Source organism: Dryobates pubescens, chromosome 6 (genome assembly GCF_014839835.1).
Source record: "Dryobates pubescens isolate bDryPub1 chromosome 6, bDryPub1.pri, whole genome shotgun sequence".
In the NCBI taxonomy this organism is placed as follows: domain Eukaryota; kingdom Metazoa; phylum Chordata; class Aves; order Piciformes; family Picidae; genus Dryobates; species Dryobates pubescens.
In genome coordinates this window covers 13,633,086-13,649,729 of record NC_071617.1, presented here as the reverse complement: position 1 = coordinate 13,649,729, position 16,644 = coordinate 13,633,086, and the positions used below count along the sequence as shown (strand labels likewise).

At 44.3% G+C, this 16,644-nt stretch overlaps 2 protein-coding genes across 2 annotated transcripts in view; both read left to right on the top strand.

Moving 5' to 3' along the window:
- The window catches only part of MAP3K5 (mitogen-activated protein kinase kinase kinase 5), a 119,420-nt gene extending 112,379 nt beyond the window's left edge, over positions 1-7,041 (top strand). Inside the window, exons 27-30 of the mRNA XM_054162637.1 lie at positions 2,623-2,735; positions 3,626-3,738; positions 4,904-4,980; positions 6,001-7,041. Of these exons, the coding sequence (XP_054018612.1) occupies positions 2,623-2,735; positions 3,626-3,738; positions 4,904-4,980; positions 6,001-6,061 (364 nt within the window). The 3' untranslated portion in view covers positions 6,062-7,041. The remainder of the gene's footprint in view (positions 1-2,622; positions 2,736-3,625; positions 3,739-4,903; positions 4,981-6,000) is intronic.
- Positions 7,042-8,653: 1,612 nt separating this feature from the next.
- The window catches only part of MAP7 (microtubule associated protein 7), a 138,073-nt gene continuing 130,082 nt past the window's right edge, over positions 8,654-16,644 (top strand). Inside the window, exon 1 of the mRNA XM_054162633.1 lies at positions 8,654-8,780. Coding sequence (XP_054018608.1) covers positions 8,735-8,780 — 46 coding nt within the window. The 5' untranslated portion in view covers positions 8,654-8,734. The remainder of the gene's footprint in view (positions 8,781-16,644) is intronic.

Below are 16,644 nucleotides of genomic sequence, written 5' to 3'. Positions count from 1 at the left end.
TTCAAGGAAGGCATGAAAAAAAATGAGCTTGCTGCCAGGCTTCTGCTTTTTCTCACCTTCATATGCTGTTTATGGCTGATGAATGATACTATGTTTTGTTTCCATTAAGGCAGAACTTGCTGTTCTTTTCTGTGGTTACTCTTGGGCAATGAGCTCAAGCTAGTGGACAGCCACACATGAACTCTACAGGAAAACTGCTTCAGACTTGCTTTGTGCATAGAATTCACTGCAGCAGGATCTGTGCTTACCAGCAGATGTTACTGTTTTACTATATAAATTTTGTTCATCAGAGAAAGATGGGGGAAATGGGTGTGTTGTTTAGAGAAGAAATAAGCCAGGAAACTGGATATTGGGTTGGGTTTTTGGGTTGGTTTTGTTTGTTTGTGGTGTTGGGTTTTTTTGAACACACATACTTCATTTTAAACCTGAGAACCTTCTTTGTTTAAGAAGTGTCAGAGACAAATCTGTCTCCATTTTTTTTAATCCAAATAATCTTCCATAGCTTTTTGTTTTCTCATCATTCAAATATACCAGATAGTCTGTTTAAAGGAGGTATTTTAGCTTTTGCAGTATCTGATTTGTGACATTGGATCTCCCACTGACCTCAGTAAATTTTGAATATGGTCTTGATAGGGAACATGCCTTCAATATGACAGTTGTTATGCTGCCAGAAAATTTTGTGATCTTTCCAATGTAAATGAAAATGTTCAATTTCACTTTTAAATGTGTCCAAGAATTTTGCCATCATTAATCTATTAGACTGCAGTAATTTTAATGAAGTAGTGACATGTTTGAGTTCTTATTTTACAGTTCCTGTTTTTGCTGGTGGTAGTTTTACTGCTTTATTGACACACTTAAATACATAAATAATTTTGACTGGCTCAATTTTCTTCCCAATTTCATGATGAGGATTAGTATCAGAAGTGATCAGTTTGCAGAGGTACTGTTTTCTGTGCTTCACTCTTGTCGTTTTCCCAAATGTAAAGCCTTTGGCCAAATAATTGCATTCTGTCATTCATGCAGAAATTTTGAGGTAAATAGTATGAACAGTTGTTTAAGTATTAATAATTGCTTGCTGCTTATGCCAATAAAGCTTTAATCAAGAAAAAAAAAAAGATTATTTTATAGGCCCTGAAGGCCTTTACAACTAGAATGGGTAGAGGAGGACTAAATTAACTGAAAGGTGACTGCACATCTGTCTGGACAGAACATCAGCCTGCACTGAGATTAACCAAGCTGTGAGTCTGCATAGCGGCACAAAGCAGCTCTGTTCACATGCAGCCTGGAGTTGCTAGCTCAAGTGTGCAAGCACTCAAATGCAACTATGCTGCTGGTAGGCCTGCATGCAAGCTTAAAAGTAGGGCTAGGTAGTTTTCTAAAGCAATCATAAGGGATGTAGTTTCCTTCTGTGCAAGCACGGGTAAGGTAACACATTCTCTAGCTGAAGTCCAGAATATCCTTATATTTCAGTGTTGCAGAATAAAAGTTGCAGTGCTTAACTGATAAATAAAATCTTAAAGCAAACAGACCAAAACAAACACCAAGCCACAGAACAACAACAGAAAAAGAACTCTAAAGCCCCCCAGCAAAACAAATAAACACAACTGAACTAAAATCTAACTAAAATAGTTATTGCATGGTTCTCGGGCTGACAGAGGCTTCAAGAAAGGCAAGAAGGTGCTGCAGAACTTCCTAAGACTCAGAAGACAGTGATAGGTTTTTTGAGTGTGTTCTCAATTTCTCCATCCAAGTCCCTCAATACATATTGTTCACAAGTCCTCCTTCTTACTAAAATACTTTTCTGAAACAACAAATTGCAGGATTTCACTTACTAATTTTCCATTGTATTCTGATTATTTTCCTTTGATCAGTTTGAAGGCTGCTGACCACTGAATCTTTCTGGGTTTCTCTCTGGGTTTGTGTTATGAAGGAAGTCAGTATGGGCTGTAATTTGTTGCTGTTTGAGACTCTCAAATGTAATTTCTTAGGAGAGGACATAAGGTGTTTTGTCTCCTCTTTTCTCACTCTTCATATAGCGTAAGAGGATAGGCACAAAGTGCCTAGCATGTCAGGAAGGTACGGCCCTTGTATGGGGCCATGAAAGGGTATGATTACATTTCTTAAAGGGGGAAAATAAGTTTTCACCATTTTTTCATCACAGTTCCACCCTTGAAAATGTCTGCTAGAGAGATATGAACTGGCATTTTTTCCTTACAAGAATGTCACAAGTTTAGCTCTTGGTTTATGAAACACTTTGGTACTTGTTCTTCACAGTTACACAGTTTTGTTTAAAACAAAGCTGGATTTCACTGAAATATTGGACCATGCCACCTGTTTAGTGGATGGATGTTTATACATTGGAGGCTGGTGTGTTTGGGGCTTTTGTTCAGGTTATTTTGCTTGCCTTTTTAATTTATTTGGTTTGGGTTTTTTAACGAGGTATAGCTTTAGAAACCAGTCAATGTTTATGTCTTGATCTGAGTCATAATAAATTTATAGTGAGAACATATTCCTATGAAAGCTGAAGTTGTTATCTCTGTCAAGGTTTAAGTGTGGTATGATCTTTGCTTTCCTGAAAATTGAAAATTACTTAAGGAAATGTGCTTCCTTGTCATTTCACAGGTTATTGGAAGAGTTGGTTCAAAAGGAGAGAGAATTTCAAGTCCTCTTGCATCAGGCTATAGAAGAAAAAGATCAAGAGATTCGAAATCTACGGCTGAGGTCACAGCCAATAGGTAAGTAATTTTCAAGGAAGTTTTATACTGGCTACAGATGAAGACAGTGGCAGCTAAACTTCTGTCCTTTTTATTGAGCCAGTCTCAACAAAGATGCTTTATTGTGCAGCTTCTGGTAGGGTTCACTTTGAAGTATGCATAAATGTTGTGGAAACAAATTACTGCGTTTTTTAATCACTGTACAAGGAATGGTCTGATTTAAATATGTTTGATTGTGGCTACATGGAAGAACACAATGTTCATATCCTACAGAAGAGATACTTCTAAGGAGGATAATCTAGTACAGTCAGGTATGTGTTCTTTGAATTACAGGCTGTTCCAATTGTTACACTGAAAGTTCAAGAAGATCTAATTAGTAAGATGTAAATACAACTCAAAGCTTACTGAGGAAAGCTGAGTTTCAGCTGTGTCTGCCCTGAAGAAGATGGAAGTGCTAATGTAGTTTGATGTTTCAGTGTAATGTGCTTAAATGAAGCGCTGCTTTTCAAAAGCAGCTGATCCTAGTCTAAGGCATTGCCTGCCTAGCAATTGTGTGAGTTAGGCTGAACAGTTTAATTAAATGGATTAAAAAGTGTTGGTGTAGAAGCAGCTACAGTGAAATTGATGTGCTTTCTACTAGGAAAGTCATTTTCTGATGAGGACAGAAAATACATCTGTATCAGTGTTCACACTACTTTAACTGTACCCCTGACCAAGTAAAGTAATAGGTGTAAAATGGTCTATAAACTGTAAGTACATGCTTTGGGAATTTACACTCATCTTTCTATATGGAGATACTGGCAGTCTAAGCTTGAAGGGAAAGCACACTGAACAAAGTGCTTCAGCAGTCAAAAAATCACAAGAGGTTGCTTTGGCAACACAAACCCTGTTCTCAAAAATACTTGTTGCAGATATTCCAGGACTGTCTGTCTGTCATCGTCATTCCACTGGCACGGGGACCGAAGACCCTGATCTCATAAACTGGCTGAATGTTCAAGGAGCTGACGAGGCCACAATAAACAAGGTATCAATGATTTTGTTCACTCTGGCACAGTTTTGTTTCAGAGTATCAGATAAAGCCAGGAACATGAAGGCCTTCATAAAAAATACAACTCTGTACAACTACCTGAAGGGAGGTTGTAGACAGACGGATGATGGTCTCTTCTCCCAGGCAGCCAGCACCAGAACAAGAGGACACAGTCTCAGGCTGTGCCAGGGGAGGTTTAGGTTGGATGTGAGGAAGAAGTTCTATACAGAGAGAGTGATTGCCCATTGGAATGGGCTGCCTGGGGAGGTGGTGGAGTCGCCATCATTGAAGGTGTTCAGGAAGAGACTTGATGGGGTGCTTGGTGCCATGGGCTAGTTGTTTAGGTGGGTTGGATTGGTTGATGGGTTGGACGCGATGATCTCGAAGGTCTCTTCCAACCCATTCCATTCCATTCCATTCTATTCTATTCTAATATGGTCAGTAATCCCTATATCACATTAGGAATAATGGGAATAAGGGAACAGTGTGCTGGTAAATAGATGGCATTGCTTTGGTTTATACATTTTTCAGTGTCTTTACACATTGTAGCAGTTCCTGCTGACTGTACCCTGGATATGGGGTACATTTTCACCCTTTGCTCACTGTGCTGAAATCTCCTGAAGCAGATCAGTCTGCTCTGCAGCAAATTATATAATTTTAGAGGTGTTAAGCATCTCAGAATTTCAGCTGACTTAAACCTGCATATAGTTATCACTCCTACAGATCAGATCAAAGCTTTCTCAAAATTCAAGTACATGAGATTTAGATGTCACTTTTGAAAAGGTAGATCTTGACTGCTGCTTTTAATTTCCTCATGGATGAAGTGTGGTATTAATTATGCTCTTGTTTGTGTTCATGGAAGTCTGTGACTCTGAGATATCAGTGCTAACAGTAGAAATGCCACTTGACAGAAGCTTTGAGTAGCAGTAAAAGCATTACACCTTTCAAGTCATGCCTGGTATGCCAATGTATGCAGTATAAATATCAGGTAGCTTCACTGTATTTCTACAAACAGTGGATTAATCTGTTACATAGACACATTTTGGCCCAAATTTAGGTTTCTTCTAAACGTCAAAGTTCTATTTTCAAGTGCAGATGGTACATAAAGCTTCGAAAGTTAGATTATATTTCTAACAATGTTCATTTAAACTTCTTTTTGTAGTTCTTGGCTGAAGACTATACATTAATGGATGTTCTCTGTTATGTTACACGAGATGATCTGAAATGTCTGCGACTGAGGTAACGCTTCACAGTTAAAGGAACTGCGCTGAGCAGGAGTTGTGTTCTGTTACAAGAGTAAATAGCTGATACTGTCTCTAGTACTGTCTCATTTGTCACTGGAATGTGCTGCCCAGGGAGGTGGTGGAGTCACCATCCCTGGGAAGTGTTCAAGAGGGGATTGGACGTGGCACTTGGTGCCATGGTCTAGTTATGAGGTCTGTGGTGACAGGTTGGACTCGATGATCTTTGAGGTCTCTTCCAACCTTGGTGATACTGTGATAGTATTGGGTTGTGCAGTATTAATACAAAACAAGCAATGCACTCCAGTGTGTCTTGTGTACTGATGCATTCCTGATAAACTGCTGATAGTGTTTAAATTTTAAAATATGCTTTTCTGTTAAAGGAAAGCAAATGGATTTTTTTTAATTAAAGCTTTTTAAAGTAAAAAAAATTGCAAGTAAACCTTAGACATGGAGATGCTGGATATCCCAGCAGGGCCTTGCTTTTATTTAATAAAGATTAAGGTAGCAAAACATTCTGTAGTTTATCATCATCCTCGAGCTTCAGAAATACTCCTCGTGGACTTCAACTAACCCTAGATTCCACTTAATTATGCCAGGTGTGTGGGTCCCTGCAGAAACAAGTAGAAACAATGGAAGTGATCAAATACTTTGTGTGTGCCCAGTCATTTTAAAAATAACTAAATTAATTAACAAAACAAAGGAAGACATTAAGAATTTTTCATAATCAACACACTCATAATGCTGGAAACTGCTGTGGGTTATGCAGGTCCTTTGGACCCGAAGTCTGAATTCCAGAAAGCAGGCATCTGAAAAATGGAAAGACTGCCCTGTACTGTAATCAGAAAAGGACTCTGCTCTCTGAGTATTGCATGTTGAATTTCACCTTTGATCAGCCATCCCACTGAATTTCATTGGTCAAAACCACAGCAAGAGAATCAGAAGGCACCTCAGTTAGAATGCTTTCAGGCTAGAGAGTATCTTTGTGCCTGAGCATCTTTGTGATTTTTCTTTACAGAGGAGGAATGCTATGCACACTGTGGAAGGCCATCACTGACTTTCGAGAGAAGCACACCTGAGACTGAAGCTTTTCTTCACTTCTCTGCAAAGAGGGAAAGATTTCCTTTCAGCACAGAGCAGGTGTGCTGTCAGAAGGACTGTTGCACTTTAATCCAGTATTTGTTTACCAATGCTAAAAACTCTGCAGCTTCCTGACTGCTTTTACTCCTCTAATCCGTAAGGAATCTGTAAACAACCTGCAACATTATTATTTTACTTCAAACGTTTTTACATGCAAGTTTTTCAAACATTAAAAGCAGAACCAAACCATTATAAACTCATGAAATATTGTAGTTAAAAGTATCCAGGTGTTAATTTCATGACAAATGATGTAAGATTTCATGTGACTGTACATCACTGGAACAAAACCAAAATGTGACAGGAACTTCAAGTTTCTTTTTCTTTGTAATGTATCTCAATAACCTGTAGTAGAACTTCATAATTTCAGTAATAGATACTTTTCTTTTAGTGTGCAAGACCTAAGGGTAATTGTTCTTACCTACTGCCCTACATAGTTTAATGTTTATTTTTGGTAATTTAAGTTCCATGGTGCATCTGTTTTAGAGTTGTTTATGTACTACTGAACTGTACCAGTTGCATACACCTGAACCACAGTACTGTTAGCTTGTTCTAAAGCTATCTCTGACACACACAGTTGAAAATAAAAAGAACCTAAGACTGACTTTTTCCTATATTTTTGGACTTGGAAAATACTAAAAGTGTAGAACTGAAAAATATTGGAATAAAAAAGAGGAAAAAAAATCATACCGAGTATCAAGGGAACCTTTCTGACACATGCTAAAGTTACTGTGATTTGAATTTGATAATCATAGCACTGAGTATTTTCTCTATTTTCCTGTTCAGTCTGATTCCCACACTGACAGTCCAGGGCCAAACAAAATTTTTCTCTGGGTGCTCTGCTTGACTTGAGAAAGTGATGTCCTGACTCCACATACTGAGTAGTCATTGTGGCCTGTTGGTTTTTTCTGCTGTTGTTCATAGACTGTGTCTTTTCTTACATATAATGACAAAGGATGGTGGATATTCCCTGTCTGTGCACTCTTGTTATCAGTCCAGCACTCCAGCACTGGGTATCACCAGATTCTTATGGGGAAGCTGCAAAAAAAATTCCACTACGAGACTTGTCTGGACAAGAAGCTGCTTCATTCTTCATAAGCCTTGGTAATCAGTGGGAAGCTTCTGCCCTTAATTTTTCAGGTCTAGCAAGTATTTTCAAAGAAAATTAAATACACTTTTTTCTAAACATAAACATTGTCCTAACATGTATGTAGTAACTTGTGATTACTAAAACCCCACAATTACATCTAATTTCTATTACCGCAGAAATCAGTACAATTTCAAGGTACTTTTAAGCACTGGAAAGAACAGTGGTGGAGGCTGACCTGCAAAACATGAAGCAGCTAAGAAAAATTCCATGAAAAAGTGACCCTAGAACAACGAACTTCCATTTTTGTGTAACATGAGCCTGTATCAGTTCATAACCTCTGTTTTCATGCAGCATGAATAGAACAGAATGTAATTGCATTGCATGCAGCCTGATCTCTGTGACTCAGGGTGCTCAGTAATGCCAGCTATGTGGAAGTGAAGGGAGTGTGATTGAGGAATCAATGTCTCCACAGGACCTAGCCTAGGCCCAGCTGGAAATCAATTCCTATAGTTCACTGCTGGCCTCACCAGACTCATCATGGCTTCTGCACAGCTGCTCAGCAATCACTTCTCTTTTCTCGACTGTTAGATTGTATCAATTCTGATGCATGCACGGACTCTGCTGTGTACATTCAACAGCAGCTGAGAGACCACAAACTGGTGTGAATGTGATTCCGTGAACAGCACCGTTTAGCCATCTCTGCTGGAGTAGTGCACAAAAGCTTATGTAATATCCCTACTTCGGGTTCCTTCCTATAGCTTCTGCCTCGGGCAGAATGTGAAGAACGTTTTGGGACACACTGGTGGGTGCTTACAGGGATTGCAAAATGAGGTATTTCAGATTATGTTGTAAGGATGTATTATGTTTTAGTGATGGATTTTGCCGAGGGCAACCTCTGTCATATAGGGCATCTCGAGCTTGCATAGCCTTTACAGGAAGGACTGCTACATTGACAGCTCTTCACAGAGACATTTTTGGTTTTGGAAGCCGAGTGTTGCAGGCAGTTTAGGCCCTTTAAAAGCATGTGCCGTAACAACGAGACTACAGCAGTACCGTTCTTTCCCAAACGACGCGGCATAGCGCCTGGGCTAGTGCGGTGGCTTACATCTCTTCCACCCTCCTGTCGAGACACCGGCGGTGAACCGGTCGGCACCCCAAACTCTGTTTCTCTCCGCGCCAGCACCTAACGACCAATGCCAATGCGGTGGGAGCCCCTCAGTGGGAACACCGCACACCTGAGGACACCCCGGTACAGGGACTCGGGGGGGGGCTGCCGCGGGCGCCGGCTGCGCGGACTGCTCGCTGCCTGCAGTCCGCCCCCGCCTTGCCGCTTTACCAGCGCCGCTGAAGGCGGCGGGGTTGCGTGCCCGTCAGGGGCGGCCGTTACGGGTCCACGGCTGTCGGGCCCGCCCTCACCTGCTCCCGGGCAGCGGCTCGCCCGCGGGGGAGGGGGGACGTGGCGCTCTCACCTGCCCGGGGCTGCGGAACTGTGGGGCGGAGCAGCCGCGCTTGGCGAGGAGGAGACATGGCGGAGGCCGCGGGCAGGAGCGGCGGGCACCGGCGTCCTGCAGGTGAGGTTCTGCGGACGTTTGGGGTGTAGGGGAGCGAGCGGTAGGGGTCGGCGGGTGCAGGCGTCCTTACGTACCCGAGCGGCTGCGAACATCTGTGAGGAGAGGGACCGCAGCGGGGCTCGGCGGCGGCCTTCTACTGCAACAGGTGCGGGGCCGCCCCGCGGCTGCCCACGGCCGCTGTGCTGTGAGGGGGTTTCTCTCCCTTCCCTCAGGTGTCATCCTCTGTGAACCGCCACCTCCAGACCCGGCCCGGAGCTAGCCGGAGGAGCGGCCGCACGCAGGGGTGCTGCGGCCCGGCCCGGGTAGAGCCGTGCTGTGCCAACGGGGCCGGCGCGTCCGGCCTTTGCCCCGTCTTAACGGCGAGAGCCCTCACGACCACCCGCCGGCCCCGCGGAGGGGTGCGCGCCGTTGTGCTCGGGGCGCCGCTGGTTGTTTTGAAACCACTCGCTTTTAGGGCTCGCTGCGCCGTGGGTCGCTTTCACCGCGACGGGGATGACGCGGGGGTGCCGAGAGGCGCGGGGGAGGCTCGGACCGGCCGGGGGTCAGGGGCTTGGGGTGCTGCGGCCGTCAGGCTCCGGTGCGGGAGCTCAGGGCGTGCGGGACAGTGGGTAGCGGCCAGCCCCTGCAGTTAGGGCGAATTACTGCCGCGTCGCTCTAACGGGGCTGAGGCAAGCCCTAGCGAGGGAGAAGGGATGGACCGGTGGGGTTAAGGTACCTGGTAACTGTGCCCAGGTAGTGGTGATCGCCCCTGCGAGCGATGCCTGGGGCCTGCACCCTGCCCCCACGGTAGGGAAGTTCTGCAAGAGCCCCGGGGCTTTGGCTGCGCCTTAAAAGCGTGCAAGCGATGGGCTTCTGCAAGCTCATACTTCCTATAGGAAAAGCAGGGAAGTAGGTGTTTTTACATCTTCTTTAAAGAAGGATGTACGCTGCAAGAGCATTTAAAAATGCTTTTATTTTGTCCTAAGGGTGGGGAGGGTGCAGGGAGGAGATTTTGGCTTACGCAAGCGGATCAACCACTGTATCACTGTTGTAGGCGGAGATGCTGTTTGCTTTTGCAGGCAATGAAGGGGTTGCATTTCTGGCACATTTCACTGGGATTGCTGCTTGCTGGACTGTGCAGTTTACTTCATCTTTCAGTCACAGAATCTCAGAATGGTAGCAGTTGGAAGGGACATCTGGAGATCATCTAGACAAACCCCCCGTGTTAAAGCAAGTTCACCTAAAGCAGGTTGAACAGGACTACATCCAGATGGGTACTTAATAGCTCTGAAGGAGACTGCAAAAGTCCTCTCCTTTCCCCCATTTTTCTCCCTACTTTCACAGTACAATTCTGCTCGCCCTTTGCCAGTCCTTCATTTCTCTAACATGAATCCAAGTTCTCTGAATCACAGAGTGAGGTTTTTCATCAAAACAACATATGAATAGGCCATATGGCTGTTGGTTAATTGTGTTTCCACAGTATAATATTTTTAATACATACTTTATATAACTTGGGCATGCAGTCACAGGCAACAATTGTGGGCAGACTTATCCAAAGGCTCTTTCTCTATTAAAGTTAGAAGTATCCTGCTTGTGCTTAGAAATCCTTTTAACATATCGTTCCCAGACAGCACTCTGAAGTTCAGCATCAGAAAGAATGCACTTCAGTTATCCTATGTGTTTCAGAGTTAGCAACTTCATTAGCATCACTTTTCCACAGGAAGAACTGGCTGTCATTGTGTTTTTAAAGCCATGTTCTCTACTGTCCATTGTCGATGTGATTTAGAAAACAAAAGAAAGACAAAACCAACACACACAACAAACTAGACCTGTATTACTAGTGTTTTTTAAGTTAAGAAAACGCCAGACAAGCTGCCAGGCAATAGGTATTTTGCATATGTATAGTTTTAAAAGTAGGTACTTAGATTTTTTTCTGATTTTGCTTTGTAGTTTTGTTTGTTGTTACTGCGTTGAACTTTTACTCATTAGGACATATTTGTAGGCAGCAGGTGGATCTACTTGCATGAGTTGTTGATTGTTTTGAGTTTCAATTGCTTTGTGCTGTCAAAGTTCATTCTAAGCCTCCTCATGTGTGAAATGCCAGTATTAAACTTCGGTGAAGCTGTTTATTGTCCACGGAGGATCTTATAGGCCTCTGAGTTATCAGAGGGGCTGCTTTCCAGGCATTCACAAATACGAGCACCCTCTTTGCTTGTGAGGGAGCTGCTCCGTGGCTGTTTGATCCTTCTGTGAGTGAGCAGATGTGTGTGCCCAGGGAGGGCCATGCGGGTGGCCTTGGCTGTTGTCTGCTCCACAAGCGGAACGCCCGCGTCTGGATCCGGCTGCTCAGGGAGGTCAACCTTCTGTCCTGGTTAGGTGAAATTGCATACTGGTTGACTCCTGTTTTAAAAACAAAGCAAACTAAGTAAACAGTTTTGTGTGTTGTATGTGTGTTTTGTTTTTTCCTCTCCTATGGTTAGATCACAGGCTTTCAGGCTAGATCACAGCTGTTCCTAGGGAAAGCTTTAACAGCAGCTCAAGGACTTTGCAGAGAAATGCTAGAAGTGTATCACTTTATTATTGGGCAGATGGTCTGCTGCATTTAACTTCCTTCAGGTGAATGGCTTAATTACCAGGATGAGGTTTATTTTGCTCTGCCATTCATAAATGTGTAGATGGCACAATGCACACAGTGCTGAGGGAGTTCACTAACTTACACCAGTTACAATTTTTTAATCAGAGTTACTCGAGCAACTTGTAGTACTGAAAAGCTTTGTTTTTGTGATTCCTGAGATGAGAGTGGCCTCTTGTGGGGGATACAAAACAAGAAAATCTCCTCCAGCACCTTATTCTGTAGCTGCCTACTCATAATGTTATGATTTTGATACTCTTCTAGTTAGTGTTCTCCTCTAAGTGAGTTTAATACTGTTCAGTTCTTTTTGCAGCAAAGTAAATCAATGCCTTAAATGATGTCAGTGTCGGGTAGCTTGTTAAAGCCAGACCGAGGTGTTATTTGTAACAGCTGCTGAGGCTTTGCATCTATTGCTTGCTTGTCCTGGTATTTTGTCCATCTGAGTATAAATCAAGTTTTAGCTCAATGTTTTTGGGATTCGTTTGTTTCCTTTTTACCAACGGCTGCATTAGGGAGGCAATCCCAGCGGGACAGAGAACGTATATAAACACTACGTTGGAACTTAAAGCGGTGTCCGTCTGCCCGTGGTGACAGGCGTGCTCTGCGGGACGGGGCTGTGCGGCACTGGCACGCACGGCTTGTCCCCGAGTCCGGCACGGGCGGATCCTGTCCGTCCCGCGGGGAGCCGCCGGCGTTCCCGACTCCGCGCGCTGTGCACCCGTGAGCACCGCGCCGCCAGCGGCCGGCCACCGGCACCGGGGCGGGGGGAGTCGGGCCGGCCCTGCCCCGCCCTCCGCTTCGCGTGTGCGGGGCGAGGGTCAGCCCAGCCTCGGCCGTTGCTCTTTGCTCTCGGTGAGCTGGGTGGCGTGACGGTAACGGCGCTTGCCGCGCTGGCCTGCGCGTACAAAGGCTGACTGTGAGCGGTGCTGGAGTGCTGAGTTGCCGTCCGCAGTGGTTTGAACCTCAGACCCGTTGTGAATAGTTCCTGGCCTTACACAGATAAAATTGAGGATCTGGCATTCTTCTATTGCTATCCCTCTCTGATAAAAACCTATTCAAACTTAGAAATTCCATGCCACGTCTTACCGTGGCTTAATTGCTCCTAGATGAGTAATTTCCTGAGTCAGTGCTGTAGCTCTGAACACAATGAGGCTCTAAATTATCAGTAGCTTGAAGAATAGAAGTGATACAACTAAATTAAATTTGGAAGTGTGGGCATGAGAGGGTTAACATCCTTAGAGAAGGCGTCGCTCAGCTTTTGAAAGTCACTGAAAGTACTGTCTCTTGATACCTTTCACTGGTAATGTTTGTGCAAGGCCTACACACACTGGAAAAGTTAGAACAAGTCTTTTTATATGCAAATTGTCTAACCTGAGTCAGGCTGTCTTTCTCCACCCACCTACTCCCAGCACTGCTACTGTACAAAAAGGGCCATGAAGGGGGAGACCACAACAAACACACCTCTCCAACCCCTTCCCTCCCAACCAACCCCAAAAGAAAACCCAAAATACCACACACACACACAAACCCCCAAACCCTCCCCCCACCAAAACCGACAAACAAAACAATCCCAAACAAAAATCCTGAAACCAACTACTGCCACAAAAATAGTCCAGGGTTGAAAAATCAGGGCAGTTGAATGATGCTGGAGCAGTTGGCTTAAGTGCTGCTTCCATAGGAAGAGAGCTTCTACTGATGAAGCTGAAGGAGTATGCATTGCTGTTTTACTTGAGCTTCACTTTGAAAATGGATGTTCCTTTGTATGTGCTGTATCAAACTGTAAAAACAGTACGTTTCCAGTAATCCGAGATGGCTGCTGTTTTATTTGTTTGATGACTGGTTTATAGAATAGAATAGACCAGACCAGGTTGGAAGAGACCTTCGAGATCATCATGTCCAACCTATTATCCAACCCACCTAATCAACTAAACCATGCAATCAAGCACTCTATCAAGTCTCCTCCTAAACACCTCCAATGATGGTGACTCCACCACCTCCCTGGGCAGCCCATTCTAATGGGCAATCACTCTGTGTAGAATTTCTTCCTAACCTCCAGCCTAAACCTCCCCTGGTGCAGCTTGAGACTGTGTCCTCTTGTTCTGGTACTGCTGTCACAGATAAACAAGTTTAATAGTTTACAGCTGAAAATTATTTGTGATATTAAAAGTAATTAAATAATTGCCCCAATTATGTGGATTCTGTATAATCTTGCACCAAGATACTTTCTTTTCCACTTGAAAAAAATATGCATTAATCTAGACCCAAAATATAAGCCATTGCCTTCTGCTGATGTTGCTGTGGTAACTCTTGTTGCATACCCACCTTTCCTACAGGACACAGATCTCCTGTATGTGACTTGTGTTAAATAAATGCAGTGGCCTGCTAGGAACCGTGACAGAACAGGCTACATGCATATGATACTATGAGAAGATGCTGCATTTGTTAAACTGTGCTGGGTTGAGACCCTCCCCACCACGGGCAGAAACAATGACTCAGACAAACGGATTGCAAAAGTGATGGAAAGTTTAAATGGAAAGCGATGAATGTGTACAGAGAGCCAGAAGTGCAGTGACAAAAGAGATCCCAAAGCAGACCCAGAAACATCCCATCCCCACCTGAGGGTACACCCAAGACCCCCAGGGCTCCTTCTTCCCCCTCCCCCCCTCCTCCCCCCCCCCCCCCCCCCCCCCCCCCCCCCCCCCCCCCCCGCTAGGCTAATCTCAGCTGGCCAGATCTGAGACTGCCCATCCCCCCATGTCTTTGGGCCTAACCAGGCCCAAGGCCGGGAGACATCTCTCCCAGTTACCGGGTGGCAGAGGGGGGAAGAAAAAGGAAGTGCCAGACCCTGCACTGGATCTTATAGTGGTGCAGAGAATCATGGTATGAAATACCTAATTTCCTGTGTCCACCCCGCTGGGCTGGACTTCTGGACACAGGAAGTAAACACAGCAGAGGGCACCCAGCCCAAACTGCTACATAAACCGAGTCTGTTCCTGAGTATTGATTCTGGAGTCATGCTGTTATTTGCTGTTACTAAAATCAATCTTTGCTTTAATTAACCTATGTAGAAGGTGTGTTTATATCCTTTGTGGCTTTGGAGAAAAATCTTGAAAATATGTATCCTAGGAGATCTGTCAGAGTTCCAGGAAAACTATGCTGAGCTGTCTGTTACGATCAATCATATAAGGGGGATAGGCTGCCTGACTGTTCAAACACATGGAGTTAGCCACCTTAATTTCTGTTGACTTTAATACTCTTCAGACATGTAAGTGATGGTATGATTTATGCTCCAGACTAATAGTCACTGTGAGACTAGATTATGGAGGGATGAAATCAAGCCTCCAATTATTAATAACAATGCAATATATTAAATGTCTCCAAGTATTTCTCATGTCTGTGTCTGATATTTTAGCATGTTGTCCTCCAAAGTTCATGGAATCCAAAAATCCAGACTTCTTGGTCACTTTCTAAGATGGGCTGAAAAGTGGTGTCCCTCAGGAGTCTGCTTTGGGCCCAGTGCTGTTCAATATCTTCATCAATGATATCAACAGTAAGATTGAGTGCACCATCAGCAGATTTGCAGATGATACTAAGCTGAGTGGTGTTGTTTGTAATACTGAAGGACAAGATGCTATCCAGAGGGACCTGGACAGGCTGGAGAGATGAGCTGAGGAGAATGTGAGGATCAATAAGGCAAAGTGCAATGTCCTGCACCTAGGTTGGGGCAATGCTCCATGTCACTACAGGCTGGGAGATGACAGAGAGCAGTCCTGCAGAAAATGATTTGGTGGTACTGGTGGATGAAAAGCTGGACATGAGCCGACAATTCACACTTGTAGCCCAGAAGGATGGTCACATCCTGGGCTGCATCAAGTGAAGTGTGGCCAGCAGATCACTCTGCTCTACTCAGGTGAGACCTGGCCTGGAGTACCCTGTCCAGCTATGGGGCCCCCAACACAAGAGACATAAACCTGCTGGAGTGGGTCCAAAGGGCCACAAAAATGATCAGAGGACTGAAGCACCTCTCCTGTGAAGACAGGCTGGAAGAATTTGGGCTGTTCAGCCTGGAGAAAAGAAGGCACTGGGAAGACCCTATAGCTACATTTCAGTATCTGAGAGGGACTTTACAGGATGGCCGGGGAAGGATTGTTTAAAAACCAGCCTGTAGCAATAGGATGAGTGGCAATGGTTTTAACCTGAAGCAGGGTAAGTTTAGGTTAGATATAAAGAAGTTCTTTACAATGAGAGCAGTAAAATACTGGAGCAGGTTGCCCAGGAATGTGGTTGAGGCTCAGTTTCTGGAGACATTCAAGGTCAGACTTGATGTGACTCTGGGCAGCCTAATCTGGTTGGAGGTATCCCCGCCGACTGCAGCGGGTTGGACGAGATGACCTTTAAAAGTCTCTTCCAACCCGATACAATCTGTGAATCTGTAAGAAAGGTGTTGGGAAATGAGATGTCAGGAGAGTGCTGAAAGTTATCACTGCATGAAGCAGTTCACAGGATTCCATCCATTGGATACTGTCAGTAATACAGCAATAAAGGAAATTTTAATTGGTCTTGGCATGCTGCCTTTTCATTCAAGTATGTTCACGTTTGTGTGAAAAAGCTTAGGGCCTTTTCTTTGACGTATGTTAACGTTTCTGTGAAAAAACTTAGCACATACATAAGTGCTCTCAATTTGCAGTGTTTTACAAGTACTTGGTTCTTTTGACAGCTGTACAAACTGGGTATTTAAAAACTAAGCTCTTTTTACAAGCAGAAGCAATGACAGCACTGTTAGGGTAATTAGCATTGATGACTTCTGTCTTATACTGAATTACCTGCTTCCTACTGCACTCTAGAGTCCCCATAGCTTGCTCTTTCTCCTTATTTAACTGAGCATGGCTGAAGCTTTAGGGTGTCAGATAATGATAGGACTAGGGGGAATGGAACAAAATTAGAAATGAGTAGATTCAGATTGGATGTTAGGAAGAAGTTCTTCACCATGATACTGTGATACTGTGATGAAGGTGGTGAGACACTGGAACAGGTTGCCCAGGGAGGTGGTGGAAGCCTCATTCCTGGAGTTTTTTAAGGCCAGGCTGGCTGTGGCTCTGAGCAACCTGCTCTAGTGTGAGGTGTTCCTGCCCATGGCAGAGGGGTTGGAACAAGATGATCTTTGAGGTCCCTTCCAACCCTGGCAGTTCTGTGATTCTAAGTTGCATGGTATGTTTTACTATAGGATCTGACACCCAGTTGAGTGGTGCAGTT